General features: G+C 41.1%; 2 protein-coding genes across 2 annotated transcripts; one reads left to right on the top strand and one right to left on the bottom strand.

The window, feature by feature from the left end:
- The first annotated feature begins 433 nt into the window (after positions 1–433).
- On the top strand, positions 434–8,359 carry trim65 (tripartite motif containing 65). The gene is made up of 8 exons (XM_074663063.1): positions 434–516; positions 910–1,363; positions 2,031–2,126; positions 2,207–2,437; positions 2,562–2,730; positions 2,808–2,897; positions 3,016–3,233; positions 4,847–8,359. Exons 2-8 carry the CDS (start codon positions 935–937, stop codon positions 5,153–5,155), a joined length of 1,542 nt encoding a protein of 513 aa, XP_074519164.1. The 5' UTR covers positions 434–516; positions 910–934; the 3' UTR covers positions 5,156–8,359.
- A 47-nt stretch (positions 8,360–8,406) lies between these two features.
- wbp2 (WW domain binding protein 2) lies at positions 8,407–16,304 on the bottom strand. The gene is made up of 8 exons (XM_074663065.1): positions 16,075–16,304; positions 15,123–15,231; positions 13,692–13,827; positions 12,353–12,445; positions 12,116–12,262; positions 11,916–12,038; positions 10,398–10,474; positions 8,407–9,507 (listed from the first exon to the last, which is right to left on the bottom strand). Exons 1-8 carry the CDS (start codon positions 16,131–16,133, stop codon positions 9,460–9,462), a joined length of 792 nt encoding a protein of 263 aa, XP_074519166.1. The 5' UTR covers positions 16,134–16,304; the 3' UTR covers positions 8,407–9,459.
- Between the last annotated feature and the right edge of the window lie 373 nt (positions 16,305–16,677).

Below are 16,677 nucleotides of genomic sequence, written 5' to 3' on the forward strand. Positions count from 1 at the left end.
TTTCTGGAACGAAACAATGGAAAGGGCACTGGCAAAATAGCACGTTTTTAATTTTATAAATGGTATTTTAAAAAACTGTTTAAGTTTTATGAGTCATATTCTTGTGTTTTTAACAGATAATCAGTGAAATTTCACTAAAATAAAAAGGGTTTTTTTTTTATTCTGTTATTTTCAGAAAATACAGCTAGATTTAGGCTGGGCACGCAAAAGATTTTTAAAATACATTTAAAGAATGACCCGTATACGTATTAACATGATGCAGCATGTTTATCTTATACGTGATTTTTCATTATAAATGAATATTTTTTTGTTTTAAAATATAGTATAAAGATTTTAAAACAATAAACTACTATTTTAAATGGAAATAAAAATTTTAAACATTTTTTCTTTAATTTTTTGATTTTTTCCTTCCAGGACGTAAAGGCGGCGTTGTGCGTCTGACGTCATCAAGGACGCTTCATTTGACGCTTCCCAGTGTTCCTATAGATACTGTGTATGAATATCTCTGTTGAAGGGGTAAGAATTCATTTTATACCGTTTATGTTTGCGATGGGGGTTAGATAATGCGTCATTTTACGATTAATAGATTAATATTTTATTATTCTGTCTGTTTTTGCCTCCATGAGAACCAGGAAGCGTGAATTTACCTCATCCTTGGCTAACGTTAGCTAGCGCTAGCTGTTCCCTGCACTTGTCTGTCTCATGAGTTTGGAGTAAGCTTTGTGTTGCTGCTTATTGTTAAAGACCAAACTGATAACTCAAAATCAGTGGTAATAGAATCATGGGATCTTTTCATTTAGAAGATGTTTTATTTTGTTTTGTAGCTCAGTTTCATCCCTGCTTGGTAGAGGCATGATGTTTTGGTGTCTGTCATATTCTGAGCATCCTGTTTTCTGTGGGGTCTTTTAGAGAGGAGTCAACTCTTTCTTCAGAGATGGAGTCCCAGTATTCAAACCTAACCTGTGCCATATGTCTGGAGCGTTTCCGAATCCCAGTCACCATCCCCTGCGGTCACACCTTCTGCCAAACATGCATCACAACGCACTGGGACACTAAGAGCAAGGCTGACATCGGACCACAGTGTCCCATCTGCAGTCAGAAGTTTGACACCAGGCCTGTCCTCAAACGCAACGTGTCCCTGTCAGTCCTGACTGAGACTGCAAACAGCACAGGGCCCTCCTGCAGGGAGCCAGTCATGAGGGGGAGCGAAGGGGCCAGAGCCATGCTGCTCTGTGATCGACATAAAAAGCCTCTGGTTTATTTCTGCAAGCAGGACAGGATGGCTGTGTGCCACGAGTGTGGCATCTGTGAATGTGCAAACCACGAGAAAGTCCTGCTGGAGGTGGAAAGGGAATGTCAGGAGGTAAAATAACACAGACACAACAGCTTCTAGTTTAGTGGAGTGAAATGGTTGTCAGTAGGGATGCAGGATATATCGGTGTCAATATCGGTATCGGCCGATGCTGGTCATATTCTTAACATATCGACATCTTTGCTGCTTTAAACACCAAAACTACCCAAGAAGAGTGGACAAGGAAAACAAGTTTAAAATAAAAAAAAGGGAGATGTGGAAAAATTAAGTTTGCATGATTTTCAGTGTGTTTACAATTTGATCATCTCAGATTGTTTTTATTATTATTATTAATGTATTTTTTATTTTTACTAATATTGATATAGGTAAAAATCAGTTATCGGCCATGACAGCAAAATCAATATCGGCCACAATTTTCATATCGATTTATCCCTAGTTGTCCGACTAGTGTTGACTCTAATAATAATAATATTTGATTTTATTTATAACGCACTTTACATTTGTGGGCAAATCTCAAAGCGCACAGAAGGAAGAAAACAATAAAAACATTAATAAAGACAATAAAAACAGTAAAAAAAAAACAGTAAAAACAGTCTGCAATAATTATAAACCACAAAATTAAAGATCTGTCCATTTAACTCCAAAATCACAGCTTCACAAACACTGTCGTACATTTATTGTGGCTCTTTAAAGCCTCAGTTTGACGTTTGTTTTACAGATGCTGCTAGAGAGGAAGAATAAAGAGGTGGGGAAACTTATGGAGGAAACAGAGAGGAGTATTAGGGACCTGGCTGACAATATCAGTCAAGCTAAGGTGAGTTATTAAACCGTGTAAAATGTAAGTCACTTTGTTTAAGCCGTGTTCGCTCTTTACTCTTCCTTCCTCGTCATCAGGTCACCCTCGAGCAGACCTCGGCCTGGGTCAACGTCAAGTTTTCCTCCCTGATTAAGATCCTCGCTGAGAAGCAGGAGGTTTCAGAGGTCTTCATTGAGGAGCTGAAGGACGCCACGATCTCAGAGGCAGAGGCCCGTCTGGCTGAGCTGGAGGGACGCTCCCAGATCCTCCGAGAGAGTCAGGGACAGATAGCAGCGGTACAAAGCCTCAGCGACACAGAGCTCATTAAGGTTTGTAGCCCAACTTTGACACTGGCATAAACCTGGCTGTAACAGAGAGAGGCTGCACTGTAAGGTCTTGTGCCATGCAACATTTCTAAATCATGAAAACCATAAATTGTATGTGTCGTCACAGGAATCGATGCTGATAGAAGTGCCCCGCTTTGAGGAAATCCCCACAAACGTCACACCAAACCTGTCCGACAGGTTAAACAGCGTCACAGAAGTCCTGTCCCGGGTCTCTAAGCTGGTGTCAGAGGACCTGGAAAAAGCTGTGAGCACAGCTGTGGGTCAGGATAAAGACGGTAATCTGACTTCTGAATGTTTTTAATGCAGCAACGACTGCTTCGTTTTTGATTCTCAAATTTGTGCTGGTCTGCAGGGTCTCCTCAGGACAAAAGGCCGATCCTCGCTGTTGTTCCAAGTCCAGCTGCTCCGTGCCACCCTGGAGGAAAGGAAGGACTCAGTGCTTGTAAGATCATCCAAGTTTTAATCTGATGTTCCTCTTTTTGGTGATGTAACACTCTACTAACGTGAGTTTTAGTCACTGGAAGGTCTGAACCTCTGCTTTGATTCCTCTGTCTCAACAGATCGATGTGCTCTGACCTTTGACCCTCGCACAGCCAACGGGCACCTCTTTCTGTCCCTGGAGAACAGGAGGGCAGAGCACCTGACCTCTGGGCCGCGCCAAGTCCCAGGAAACGCCGCCCGCTTTGACCACACCTGGCAGGTGCTCTGCTTTCAGGGCTTCACCCACGGACAGCACTACTGGGAGCTGGAGGTGTCCAAGCCCTGGGCCTACCTCGGGGTAAAGAACGGCAGAATTTCACTTTCATTTGTTAAATCATGAAGAGTTTTAAACCTTTTTATAGCTCGTGAGACATTTTTAGATTCTGTTTTATCTGCAGCACAGACAGAACGATGAACACACACAGCTCTACGCTTTGTAGCGTCTTTTCAGTCTCGCTGAGGCAGACTTACAGTGGGGAAATAAGTAATGAAAGCATCAACTTTTTTCTCATCACATTTATTTCCAAAGCTGAAATTCCATCTAAATTTCTCCCAGACATTGATATTAACTCAAATAATCCACACATGAAAAGAAATCCCAATGTTCAGGTCCATAAATTATGATTATGGTGAATTAAGTACGATAACACAGGAAAAAAGTATTGAACACACTAACTGAGACTCATCTAATACTTAGTGGAGAAGCCGTTGTTTGCAATGACAACTTTGCCGTGTGCTTTGGATGGTTGTCCTGCTGGAAGGTCCAGCCACGTCTCATCTTCATCATCCTGGTGGATGGCAGCAGATTCAGATCAAGAATTTCCCCATACATGGCTCCATTCATTGCTCCGTCAGTTAGATGAAGTTTGCCAACACCATGAGATGAGAAACAACCCCATGCCATGATGCTTCCACCTCCAAACTTCACTGTTGGTGTAGTGTTTTTTGGCTGATGTGCAGAGCCATTTCTCCTCCAAACATGGTCTGTAGTATGACAGCCCAAAAGTTCAGTTTTGGTCTCATCTGACCAGACAACATTCTCCCAGTATTCTACAGGCTTGTCAAGATGCTGTTTAGCAAACTTTAAACCAGCTTCAACATGCCTTTTCTTCAGGAATGGAGTCTTGTGGGCTGAGCGTCCATAGAGGCCATGGTGGTGGAGTGCATTGCCTATTGTTTTCTCTGTAACAATTATACCTGCTGCCTCCAAGTCTTTCTGGAGCACTTTCAGGGTGGTCCTTGGCTGGTTGAGTCCTCTTCTGACTATCTTTCTGACTCCCTGGTCAGAAATCTTCAAGGAGCTCCTGTGCGTGGCCTGTTGATGGTAAGGTGGTGCTTCTTCCACTTGTGAATAATGGCCCCAACGGTGCTGACTGGAATATTCAGGTGCTTTGATATAAGTCTGTAACCAGTTCCATTCTGATGCTGAGCAACAATCAGGTTGTGAATGTCTTCAGAGAGCTCTTTGCCTTTACCCATCATGAGGTGTGTGCTATTTAACTGCTTGGTGAAAAAAACACCTTTTTTATAGGACCATCAATTTGCTCTAGCCCAGCTGATGTTGGTTTGCACTAATTGGAAGTTCAAGTAATAATTACTGACAGATTTCAGGTGGTATGGTGCATTTCCTGTCCAAAGTATTCAGCCTTTCCATGGTGTGTTCAATCCTTTTTTCCTGTGTTATCGTACTTAATTCACCATAATCGTTATTTATGGACCTGAACGTTGTGATTTATTTTCATGTGTGGATTATTTGAGTTAATACCAATGTCCGGGAGAAATCTGTTTGAATTGCAACTTTGGAAATAAATGTGATGAGAAAAAAGTTGACGCATTCAATACTTATTTTCCCCACTGTATGTATTTTTTTGTCAGTTATTCACCCTCATCCTCTCACCTGCTCCTCTCCAGGTCACCTATGAAACCATTCCCAGGAAGGAGAAAGGGAAGAGGTGCATGGTGGGTATGAACGAACTGTCCTGGAGCCTGCAGCTGGACGAGCATCAGCTCAGCGCCTGGCACAACAGCCGCAAGGAGATCCTGGCCTGCCCCCCCCATCACAGCCGCATCGGGATGCTGCTGGACTACGAGGCGGGGACGCTCACTTATTACGGGGACGGGCAGACGAGGCTACATGCTTTCCACTGTGCCTTCACCCAGGAGCTGTTCCCCGCCTGCTGGATCGGGGAGGGAGTCAGCATCACGCTCTGCTCCACGTGAGAGGAACGGGACGACGAGAGCTCACGCTCCAGATTTTTAACTTTTTTATTACGGTGACTGCTTTCCTGAGAGGAAGTGACAGAAAACTGACCGTCTGATCTCTGCTTACTCAGTGTTACTGACCACATGGAGGCTAAATGGTAGCAGATTTATCCCCTAGCCAATTATTTCTGTAACCAAATCTTGGTTTCATCTTTATACAAGCCACTAAGTAAAACATTTGTTTCCCTATCAGAGGTATTTGTAGCTTTTCTATACCTTTATGTTACGAGATGAAGAGGCTCTGGGTGTCAAACTTTAAAATCCAAACGGAGTACACTACCATGTTCTGTTTCATCCTCCAAAAAATGACAGGATTGTGTTTTTACTTCTTGTGTTTTTGAAAAGCAATAAGCTTTTTTTTCAGCTGGGCTTTGAATTATTTATAAAATCCACATAAATGCTGAAGTCGAGTTTCAGTTTGTTGAATCTGGAGAGTATCTGCTCAGCCGTATCAGCCGAGTTACAGCTGGCCGTCGGGCTCAGATACGGAGTCACACCTGAAGATGTTTCCTCTGGAAGTCCTCACGTTCCTGTTTTTAAGCGTTCTTGTTTCTTTAACGTGGACATGGAAGTAGATCAAATCTCGCCTGAGCCACACGCTGTACAGATGAAAGAGAAAAGGATGTTTGCCCGAGCTGGCTGAAAGCACTTCTTCTTTTACTTTAATGTTCCCTCCATCGTGTTTTACTCTCTGAATTATTGTGTTTAGTTCATGTATCGTTACCACTCCCTTGTTGCATCTTGAATGATGAAACTGAACCCAAACATGTTATTTTTTTTGTTTTCTCACTACCTTTACTACTGAGAATAGAGAAGTGAAAAAAAACACTATAACGTTTTCATCCTGGGACGTCACAAACAGAAAAACCCTGCCTTTGTTTTTCCTGGAGCCTGTGGTGCTGACAGTTTGATGAAATCTGCTGTACAGTACAAATCTTTTAATGAACTTGTTTTGTTTTTTTTTGTTTTGTTTTTTAATGAGGAGCACTAAGAAGGCGTAGCCTGGAGCTTCAGAGCACTGAGCCTCATCAGCGTTTGGGAAACTGCTGTGGATTTGCACAAGTTGTTTTAAAGCACAGCTATGGCAAGCCCTTTTAACATTTAACAGCTACATTTGACTCTCTGGAATTAACATTTTAGATATCAACAACATAATTGTGACAAGTCAAAAATACAGTTGGAGATATCTTTGATTCAGTTTTGACCCGTCACAATGACAGTTAGAGATATCTGTAACTCAGTTTCCACGAGTCAAAACTGAGTTACAGATATCTGCAATGACTCCCTGAAAGCTGCCCTTCACCTCGTCACTCATCCTAAATGTCACTTGCAGATATCTCTGATTCAGTTTGGACTATCCAGAATGACAGTTAAAGATATCTTAAATGTGACTTTGACTGTCAGAAATGTGTTCATGACGCTGGACATGCGAGGCTTCCCATTGGATACTGACACAAATAAACTGGAGGAGAGAAGAGAAGAAATCATTTTAACAGATTTCTTAGCAGAAGAAATGGTGATTGCCGTCATCGACAAGATATTTAGAAAATGTCATGAAACAGAACAAATTTATAATCAGGGACTTTGTGGGAAACAAGAGCTACGTTCACTGCAGCAAGCCCCTCCTCCTTTACCTGTCATAACTTTTATCATCATTACAGATATCTGCAACATCAATTCCCCTGGTCGAAACTCTGTTTCAAGATATCTGTAATTACATTTTGACTCATCAAAATAAAAGTTTAAGATATCTAGAATTTGAGATATCTCTAACCACAATTAATTTAAAGATATTTGTAACTTGATTTTAGATATCTGCGACTAAATTATGGCTATCCATGAATCTAGTTGCAGATATCTACAATTTCATTCTGACTAGGCGTAATTCCAGTTCAAGATATCTATAACAGCATTTTGACTAGTCAAAATGTGATTAAAGATATCTATAAATGCTGTTATAGATATCTTTAATGGAAGATATCTGCAACTAGATTTATGGATAGTCATAATTTAGTTGCAGATATCCACATCTCACATTGTGGCTATCCATAACTGAATTGAAGAGATCTGTAATGAGAAACCCCACACACATGAATGGAGAAAGGTGATTTGTCCTAGGAGGAATTAAGTTGTGGATATCTGAAATTACAGTTGTAGATAGGAATAATGTCTTTGAAGATATCTGAAATGTTCACTTTGACCAGGAGGAATTGAATTGCGGATAACTGTATTACAAATCCAGACTAGCTATTACATGTGAAAAGGGTTTGCCATACACAGCTGGGAGCTACTGGGTCTGAGGAAGGGAAGGGAAACGTCCAGGCGGATTTGGTCTGAAGTCGTAAACCATGGATCCATCGTTGACTCTGAAACCGGTGTATGTTGAGTGTGCCAGTGTGTTTACCAGTGTTTCTCAAACTGCTTTAGACCAAGGACGACTTATCCCCCCCAAAAAAACTCATGGACCACCAAACTAAAGCCCTAGATTAACAGGCCACACAGCAAACTGATGTATTGTTTAGTTTAGCAGGTTTTGTAGCCTCATTAGCGAATGATTCACAGCACAAACACGCTGCATTTAGGATCCTCTTCATTCCCAGTCCAAAAAAATCTAGATTGTTTGCACTCACTTATTTTCGTTTCACTTTGAAAGTGGACTTTTTATTTCATCTGAAAATATGAAAGGATGTTGCCCGTAAGCTTGTTGATGAAGTAGCGTTAGCTTGGCGGTTTTGGCTAGGTGAAGGGTTCAAGGAAAGTGTGTGAGTCCCAGTGAACTGTTTTTATTTTCCTTTCTTTTTTTTTGTTGTGAAATGTTCCTTAAAACAATATCTATTTATGGTCGTGACGGACCGCTAGCAGGAGCAGGCGGCCCACTCCTGGTCCACGGGCCACAGTTTGAGAAACACTGGCATCTCACATGTCAGTGTTGTGATGTTTCAATGTTTGTTGAAGACAGACTGAGTGTAAGAAGTGCACAGACCCACAAACACGTGTGAGCTGCAGTGACCACGAGGTCAGGCGCTAACGACTTGTCAATCACAGGTAGCCACGCCCAGAAGTGGCCAGTTTACCGCCAATTTTACAATCACAGATTGAAAAGCGGCAGTGTTTACTTCTTACAGTCAGTCTGTGGTGTACAAATAAAGACCAACAGTTGTTGATCACATGACCCAAGATTCATCCAATAAAATCCAACGCACACCATCACTGGTTGAGATCATGCTTCGTTTTACTTATTTGAGCCATTTTACATGATTTTCTCAATAAATTAGTTTGAAATAAATACAGAGCTTCAGTATTGTTTCCACACAGCCATGACAGAGCGAAGACGAGCCTGATGCATAGCGTTCTGAAAGTGCAAAGAATCAGCCACACGTGTGCCACGGATACAGATCACAGGAGAGACACGGAGGGAGGCGGAGCTCAGGCTCAGGTGTTCAGGTGACCAGGTTCAGAGACTGACCTCAAACTGCTGGGACACAAAATCAAAGGTGGAGTCGGCTGGCTGTGACTGACCGTGTGTTTTCTTCAATGACTAAACAGGAAGTGACATCATTGAGTGACTGCTGAGATAATCCCTCCTGCCTTGGTCACCCTCGCTCTCTGCGTTAATCCAGGATCAGGGACTCGCTGCCTCGGCTGAGACGCGTGGACACGCCTCCTCCCCGCAGTCAGCTTTGTTTACAAACGCTACCTCATCTCTAGCTTAGTATTCTTGTGAAAATATCGCTTTTTGAAAGTCTACATATTAAAAGCCTGTACACAAATCATAGAAAAATAAAACACTGCATTCAGCTGGCTCTGGAATGGATTAGCAGATTATTTATGACGACTGGTTACGTCCAGATTCATAGACAGCCATAAAAAATCATCGGTAAGCTTCACATCGTAGCTGGATCTATAGTTTAGTGTTGGGTTTTACTCTTTGGAAGCCCACACGGCATGAACGCTAAAATACGTCAGGTTCAGGAGTTGGTCTGTGTTTTAATAACCTGACAACCTCGGCCTCCACAGCTCTCCTGGGTCTCATGATCAGGATCAGTACTTCCTTTTTCTGTACATAAAGTAAAAGTGCTTCTGACTGAGTACGGTAGAGGAATCATTAAACATGGAGATAAACGGGATGAGGAAAAAGCTGGAATCAAAAATGATGAGCTGTAAAGAGTCGAGGAAATGGAGGAAGGAAACTGGTAAAGAGATGAGGAATGAGGCGGTCCAGGAGGATGGAGGTTACAGGAGACGGAGAGGAGGAGGCAGGTCTACTGGTTCTTCTTGTCCTCTGGAGGAGAGTAGGGAGGAGGCTTGTCCTGTGGAGGAAACACAGACATAAGTGAAGATAACGCTACAACACAGAGACTACATATCAGTGTATCATTCGATCATTACATATCTGTTTTAGAATCCAAAATCGGAAAATAAATAACGGCCTTTTTTCGCTGTTTTGAAATTAAAAATAGAACATGAGAGAAAGGAATTATCATGGGATTTTTGTTCTATTCGTTTTTGGTTTGTATCATTGTCGATGTGTTGTGACCCGGGAGTTGTTGACTTTATTTTTTCTCAGGAAGGTCAGTCAGTCTCTACGGGTGATTTCATTGATGGGTGAATCGAGCAGCACGATAGCATTTTACAGTTTTATTAGTCAACGTTTTTGTCAGGGATGGAGGACGTGTACGTGCTTTTTAAAGTGGAGAAGCGTGTCACACTTAGGAAGCATCAGTAACACGACGTTTCCTCCTGAGGTTGTGTTGGATGCAGAAACGTCTGACACTCATTGCAGAGCATCTCCACGTCCTGCAACGTCTCCGAAATGTCTGTGTGAGTCGCACCAGCTCCAAACAACTGCTTAATAACATCGGTGGTTTTAAGATCTGCGCAGTTAAAGACTGGCCTCCCTGAGAAAAATAAAGTCAACAACTCCCGGGTCAAAACACATCGACAATGGTACACACTAAAAACCAATAGAACAAAAATCCCATGATAATTACATTCTCACATATTCTATTTTTAATTTCAAAACAAAATCAAAACAGGGAAAAATAGGCCGTTATTTGTTTTCCCGTTTTTGATTTGGAAACGAAAAATGAAATAAGTTGTTATCCGTTTTCTGATTTTGGATTCTAAAACCGATGTGGAAGGAAAGAATGATACACTGATAACTTCATTACCCACAATCACCAGGAAGACGGCAGCTCACCTGTGGCAGGTACACATGTGTAGGAGGCATTGTGACACAGCTGGCGCTGGCTGCTGCCTCGGCTGCTTTGGCCTCCGCTGAGGAGGAGAAGAAGAAGAGGTCAATTAAGCCGCGTTTCCACCAAGCAGACCGGTTTGGTTCGTCTCGGCACGGCGCGCATTTTGTGGTGTTTCCACTGTCTTATCACGGGACAGATCCTCAAATAACCGAGACGAGCCGTCCTACTTTTTGGGACCCTTTGGGTGCCAGACTGAACCGATCCGCTCTCAGAAGGTGGAGCTACAACACTGCAGACCGCTGATTGGTCAAAATAATTGTCACTTCCTGTGTGACAGCGACTGTATTTCTCCTGGCGGCTCACAGACTTCTCTGAAACAAAGCTTGATTGTTCTTTGTATCACAGTGCGACATCTTCATCGTTGCTCTTTGTTTACTGTGTCGCGTTTTTCTTCTTCTTCGTTGGATTTATTAGCGGGTAAACTGTGTCGTGCTGCTACAGCGTCACACTAATGTTTAACAGCTGCAGCTTTTGGCACCTGGCTTACACGCCCCCTACCACAAGAGGGCACAGTTTGCTGTGGAAACGCAAACAGGATCAGGCTTAACTGGACCAAACCGAGCCAAACTGTACAGAACCGAACCGGACTGCCTCGTGGAAACGCAGCTTCAGTAGGAGTAGGAGAAAAAAATGAAGTATCAGGATTTTTTGTTTAACATTTTTAAATCATTATTAATCCGTTTTTTTCTAATTTAACCCATTTGCTGCCTTTGATGTCTACATATGTCAATTTGATTTTGTGTCGGTCGGAGCTTGTTAATCATTATCATGCTTGTAAATGACTGTGGATGTGAGATCCACAAAGACATAAGAAGCGCGAGATGAGCAGGATCTAAAAAAGTACATTTCTCTGGGTTTTTTTTTTTTTTCAAAAACAGGAAGAGACAAGATTATTTGGGTCTTGAAAGATCGTTCAAGATGCTCTGAAAACGTCTCACAGCTAATGAGTCAAGTCCTTCATTTTAGTCTTGGTTTAGAAACAGGGTTGGAAAAAAAGTTGAGTTGTCAGATCCCCTGAAAAAGACCTACAAACTGACTCACATCTGATGTTTTTTGGGGAAAACATGGCTCCTGATATTGTCCCAAGACACCATCATCATCATCATCGATAAACTGTTTCACATGGTCTAGTTTTAAAAAGCAAACAAAAATAAAAAATTGGCACCACAAAAATTTTAAAAGAATCAAATCAGGAGAAAAGCACGTTGTCCAGCTCTGTTAGTGAGAAATTACTCAGAATGAGCTGCACAGTGTGCGTTTTCAGTCGCCAGAGACGCCTTTTCAAATACAACAATAGCTTCCTGTTTTCAACTGTGAGCTGAGTTTTTGTGTGAACAGCCCCTCGTTCCTGATTTATTCAACTTCCTTTAACATTTACAGGATTCACAGTAAATAACCAGCATCATTGTCTTGTTATCTTTGTTTTCGTCTCTCAGGGAGTTTTTATTCATAACGCCAACCTGCTGCTGAGGACGGGAGGTCCGGATCATGTGGCGGCTGCTGGCCGAGAGGAGCAGAATAAGGAGGTGGAGGTATGTAGCCAGCAGAGGCATCGAATGCTGGAGGGTTTGGATAAAATCCACCTGGAGGAAACCAGCAGAGCTACAGATCAGTCCAGCTGTAACTGAACACAGTTATTACCAGCTATTACAGCTCGTACCTGGTGGAGGAGGGTTGGGGTAGGAGTAGCCAGGTGGAGGTCCAGCTGGGTACATTCCATTAGCAGGAGGAGGAGGGTGAGCGTAGGCCCCGTTGGCCATGTAGGGGCATCCTCCAAACCCTGCAGTCACTGGCTGACCTCTGGATGCTGAAGCCAGGGACGAAAAAAAAAACGCTGGACTGTTACAAACTGCAACGCTGACGTCAGAACTCGTTCATCGTTAGGAGGAAGTCTCACCCTGAGCAGCGACCTGCAGCATGTACTGTCCAAACTCTATCGCTCCTCCAGCTGCAAAGACCAGCTTGAACGTAGCACTTCCCTCCCAGCCTCCTGCAGAAGAGACAACACACAAACCCATGAAGCACCAGCACAATTTAACCCATCACTAGGCCTGTCACAATAACCAATAAATCAATGAACCGAACGATAAATAAAAACGTCCTCGGTAAGTTTTCCAGCCTGGATAAACTGACACGTGCATGTTTGTTTTCCTCCTCTCTTTGGACCAAAGAGGCTGAATGAGAAGATGGCTCACTACGTCTATCTTTCCTAACATCGGGGTGCATAGGTTCTTTAGCGGATTTAGCAGATTTATAGCGAAGTGAGCATCTGTCAAAAATGCGATCTTTGGGGTGAAGACGGGGCTGCTCGCGTGTACACACGGAGAGAGCTGAAGCGAGCGTCCTGAGGGGTGAGGAGGAAACACACGCTAATATGAGTGATGGCACCAAAGATACGGTTCTTAAGCTGCCTGCCACAGTCCCAGTGTGGGAATATTTTGTTTTTATCAGAATGAACAAAGTGGGAGCTCATAAACACCAACGAGCTGATATGTCACGTTTGTTTGAAAATAGTGGCGACAAAGAAGAAGAAGGGGAGGTGCAGCGGAGCCTTGTTCTTTGACAATCCGCTCTTACTGAGGCTTTTGGTCTGCAAAGTAAATAGAAATAAAAGCACCAAATGGTGGCGCTCAAAGACAGATACATTGCCAAAGAAATGCAGCCCTTCAATACGGTTGAAAGCCAGAAATGTTAAAAATGTTTGACAGACAGTACGGATTGACTGGGAAAAAGTACATGTTACAAACTATTCAGGAACTGTATAAACTCTCTTTTATTTAGGCTATAGTTTTTATTGTTGGGTTTTTTTGGAGTTTTGTTTTTTCTTTAGAGACAGGGTCTATGTTTTATTGTTTTTGATTAGTATTAATTATTTTCATTGACATGTATATTTTTCTAAAAGAGAGTCCATATCATTTTCATTGTATTTTTTTCTCTTTCTTGTTTGTTAAATTTATTATATTTTTTGTTTAATTTATTTTATTTAAAAGATCCTGACCTTTTAATTACAGTTAAATACTCTTAAGAAATTAAACTTTCTTGCTTTTGATATGGTGTACTCACTTTATTATCCCATTTATCAAAATCACATCAATGAAAAAATGGAAAAAAAAAATCAAAATAATATTGACAATAATATCGTTTATCAGCAATAATAGTTTGGAAAATTATCGTCGAGCAAAATTTGTTATGGTGACAGGCCTACCCATCACGCTCATGAATCTGCACGTTCTTACCTCCAGGTTCTGCGTTCACCGTGCCTTTAATGTAATTGGCTCCCAGCACGGGCTGTTTGACCTCACAGCCTTTCATGAGGTAGAAAGGCATCATGAAGGACTGCAGCGCATCTCGCCCTTTGGCCACAAATATCACCTGAGAGGAGAAACATCACACATGGTCACGATCAGTGATGCTACGAGGCGGCGTGTACTTCGAAGTGACAGGTGACCCTCTTTAGTTTTGAAATCGAATCATTAATCTTTACAGACAACAGACAGCAGTGTGTAAAGATTAATGATTCAATTTCAAAACTAAAGAGGGTCACCTGTGGAGTACCCCAAGGATCTGTTACTGGACCAATATTGTTCACACTGTATATCGATGATATCTGCAGGGTCACAAATTTTTTTCAAATACATAATTTTTGCAGATGACACAAACTTAGTCTGTTCAGATAAAAACTTAAAAGAACTATTGATTGGCATTGAAAGTGAGCTGGAAAGTCTCAAAACTTGATTTGATGTAAATAAATTATCCCTTAATATTAAAAAAAAACTAAGTTCATGGTTTTTGGAAATCAAAATGAAATAAATGGGGAAATTACAATTAAAATCAGTAATGTTTGCATCCAAAGAGTTTTTAAAACCAAATTTATTGGGGTTATGATTGACTGTAGATTAACATGGAAACAACATATTGATTAAATAAAAGGTAAAATTTCAAAGTCAGTTGCAATTCTGTCAAAATCTAGATATGTGTTAAATTATAAAGCATTGAAAATAATCTATAATTCACTTATTGTTCCTTACATGTCTTACTGTATAGAACAGTGGGGATCCACATATAAAACATATGAATTCAATAGTTGTCTTAGAAAAACGAGCCATACGTATCATCAATAATACAGATTATGCTCACACTGATCCCTTCTTTTTAAATTCACACACTACGACATTTTCTGATTTGTTTTATTAAAAAATAATGTTACTAATGTTTTAAAGTTCTTCTCAATTCGGGAGACTCAATATGATTTAGGAGGTGTTTGCAAGTTTTCTGTTCAGAAAGCTAGAATAGGTATAAAAAGGAGATGTATTTCTGTTGTTGGGGTTAAACTATGGAATGATGCAAACATAAATATAAGAATCTGTAATTCATGTTATATCTTTAGAAAAATGGTCTCCAAAGTTATCTTTGAAAACTATAAGTGTTGATCATGTAATGATGTTAATCTTGATTCTTTATCTTTGTTTATTTATTTATTTTGGTAGCTTATCTGTGGTTAAATATATGGGCTAGGCTCAGATAAGCATTTTGCTTCTGCCTATGCCTTTTCAGTAGCTACTTATTAGAAGAATTCAGGTTTGTTTAAAATGTCCATTTTGTGACAAATATTGTAAAATGTATGTTGACTGAGTAAAAAAATCCTGCTAAAAGGATTCATTCCTCACCCTGTATGGAGTCAGGTAGATGCTGCCCTTCTTGCTCTTTCTGAAGGCTTCTGGGAGACGGTCCGCATCGCAGAAAACCAGCTCCACGTTATCATAGTTCATCAACACACTGGAGACACAATGAAAAAAGTATTTGTAGCATCCATGCGTTGATTTTTTGGCCTGAAACAGCAAATACTACACAGTGATTTCTGCCAGTTACAATAACAACAAACCTGCTTTCATAATCTTAGTATTAGCAGCTTGAAAATGAGATCACTGGGTCATTGTGCAACTGTTCAGTGACTAAACATGGCTCATCGTGGCTGTAAACAGTGTTAAATGGATTACAGCACATGCCATCTTTGACAGGGCTTACAGCTGTTTGAGTGAGCTCTAATGAGTTTACAGTTACACTCAAGAATGTACTAGAAGAATCTGTCCCAATGATGATGAATGGAAGCTGTGTTAGCTTGATTTACATGAGAAAAATAAAGAAAAGCTCTTCATGAGTACAGGCCACAGTGCTGGAGAGGAAGGTAAGCAATGCAGCAGAAAGGTAGCATCTATAACACCTGTACAAGTGTGAAGATTCATGTGAACCACAATTGCAAATTTGTCAGATTATATCAGATACATATTAAAGGACACAATTAAAAAATTTTGTCACAATACGTGAAGCTAACAGAGCTGTAGCACAGACAGAAGGCCATGCTTGAGCAATTTCTTTTAAAACATGGCGTTATCATAATTAAGTTAGCTTTAGCTAAAAGATGCTAGAAGTTGTTGTTACTGTTACACAGAGAATAGTTTAGCTGGTATGTTTATTAGAAAAGAAAAATTAGAAAATACTGGTATACTTTTATAAAATATGTTGTCTTTCTTGTTCCGTGATGTTCCCTGAATAAATGAAGCCCGTTAGGTCGGGTAACGGTAACTGCTAGCCCGCCCGTTGCTCCCCCTCCACCGTTACCTCTCACTGTTGTTGATGATGACTCCGCCGGACTCCGAGTGGTTCTGGTTCAGAGTCATGTCGACGGGCCTCCGGACGGTCTGACAGGAGCAGAACCAAAGGCTGTGCCGCTTGAACAAAGTGTAAACGCCTGTAAAGGCCTGTTCGCCTCTTCCTCTGCGTTGTTGTGAAATGCTCCGTGTTTGCTGTTGCACCTGCTCTTCCGCTCCCAGACAGGCTGCAGACACGCCCAGAGCGTGACGTCACACGTCGCCAGAAATAATGCGTTTAATGTAAATAAATAAAAACATAAAATCAAAACAGTGATGAAATGAAGAATGACAATGACATTTTGATTAATACATTAGTTGTTTCTCTATGGCCTCCTAAAATCTTCCTGGAAATTAATCTGGACCTCAAATACTCGAGTTGTAGATCTTTCCAGAGGGTTCTACACCGAGTACACCTAGTAGTACTTTAGGCAGGATATATTAACCATTAATGATTAACAGCTAAAAAATATTTTTTATACAGAAAGCACATCATTTTATTTCTTTTTCTTCTGCTTTTTGTTTTTATCTATTAATTTTACATATAATCTTTAAATGCTCGTAACAAATGTAT

The sequence above is a fragment of the Halichoeres trimaculatus genome, unplaced genomic scaffold (genome assembly GCF_033239565.1).
Source record: "Halichoeres trimaculatus isolate MK-OKI-2021-1 unplaced genomic scaffold, fHalTri1.1 fHalTri1_scaffold_23, whole genome shotgun sequence".
In the NCBI taxonomy this organism is placed as follows: Eukaryota; Metazoa; Chordata; class Actinopteri; order Labriformes; family Labridae; genus Halichoeres; species Halichoeres trimaculatus.

Bases quoted from the DNA above. Each gene is read 5' to 3' on its own strand.
- trim65 (XM_074663063.1), top strand. From the start codon at position 935: ATGGAGTCCCAGTATTCAAACCTAACCTGTGCCATATGTCTGGAGCGT. The intron at 2,127-2,206 runs GTGAGTTATTAA...CCTCGTCATCAG, and splicing joins ACAATATCAGTCAAGCTAAG to GTCACCCTCGAGCAGACCTC. The intron at 3,234-4,846 runs GTAAAGAACGGC...GCTCCTCTCCAG, and splicing joins AGCCCTGGGCCTACCTCGGG to GTCACCTATGAAACCATTCC.
- wbp2 (XM_074663065.1), bottom strand. From the start codon at position 16,133: ATGACTCTGAACCAGAACCACTCGGAGTCCGGCGGAGTCATCATCAAC. The intron at 15,232-16,074 runs GTAACGGTGGAG...TTGTGTCTCCAG, and splicing joins ATCATCAACAACAGTGAGAG to TGTGTTGATGAACTATGATA. The intron at 9,508-10,397 runs GTGAGCTGCCGT...TTTCCTCCACAG, and splicing joins CACATGTGTACCTGCCACAG to GACAAGCCTCCTCCCTACTC.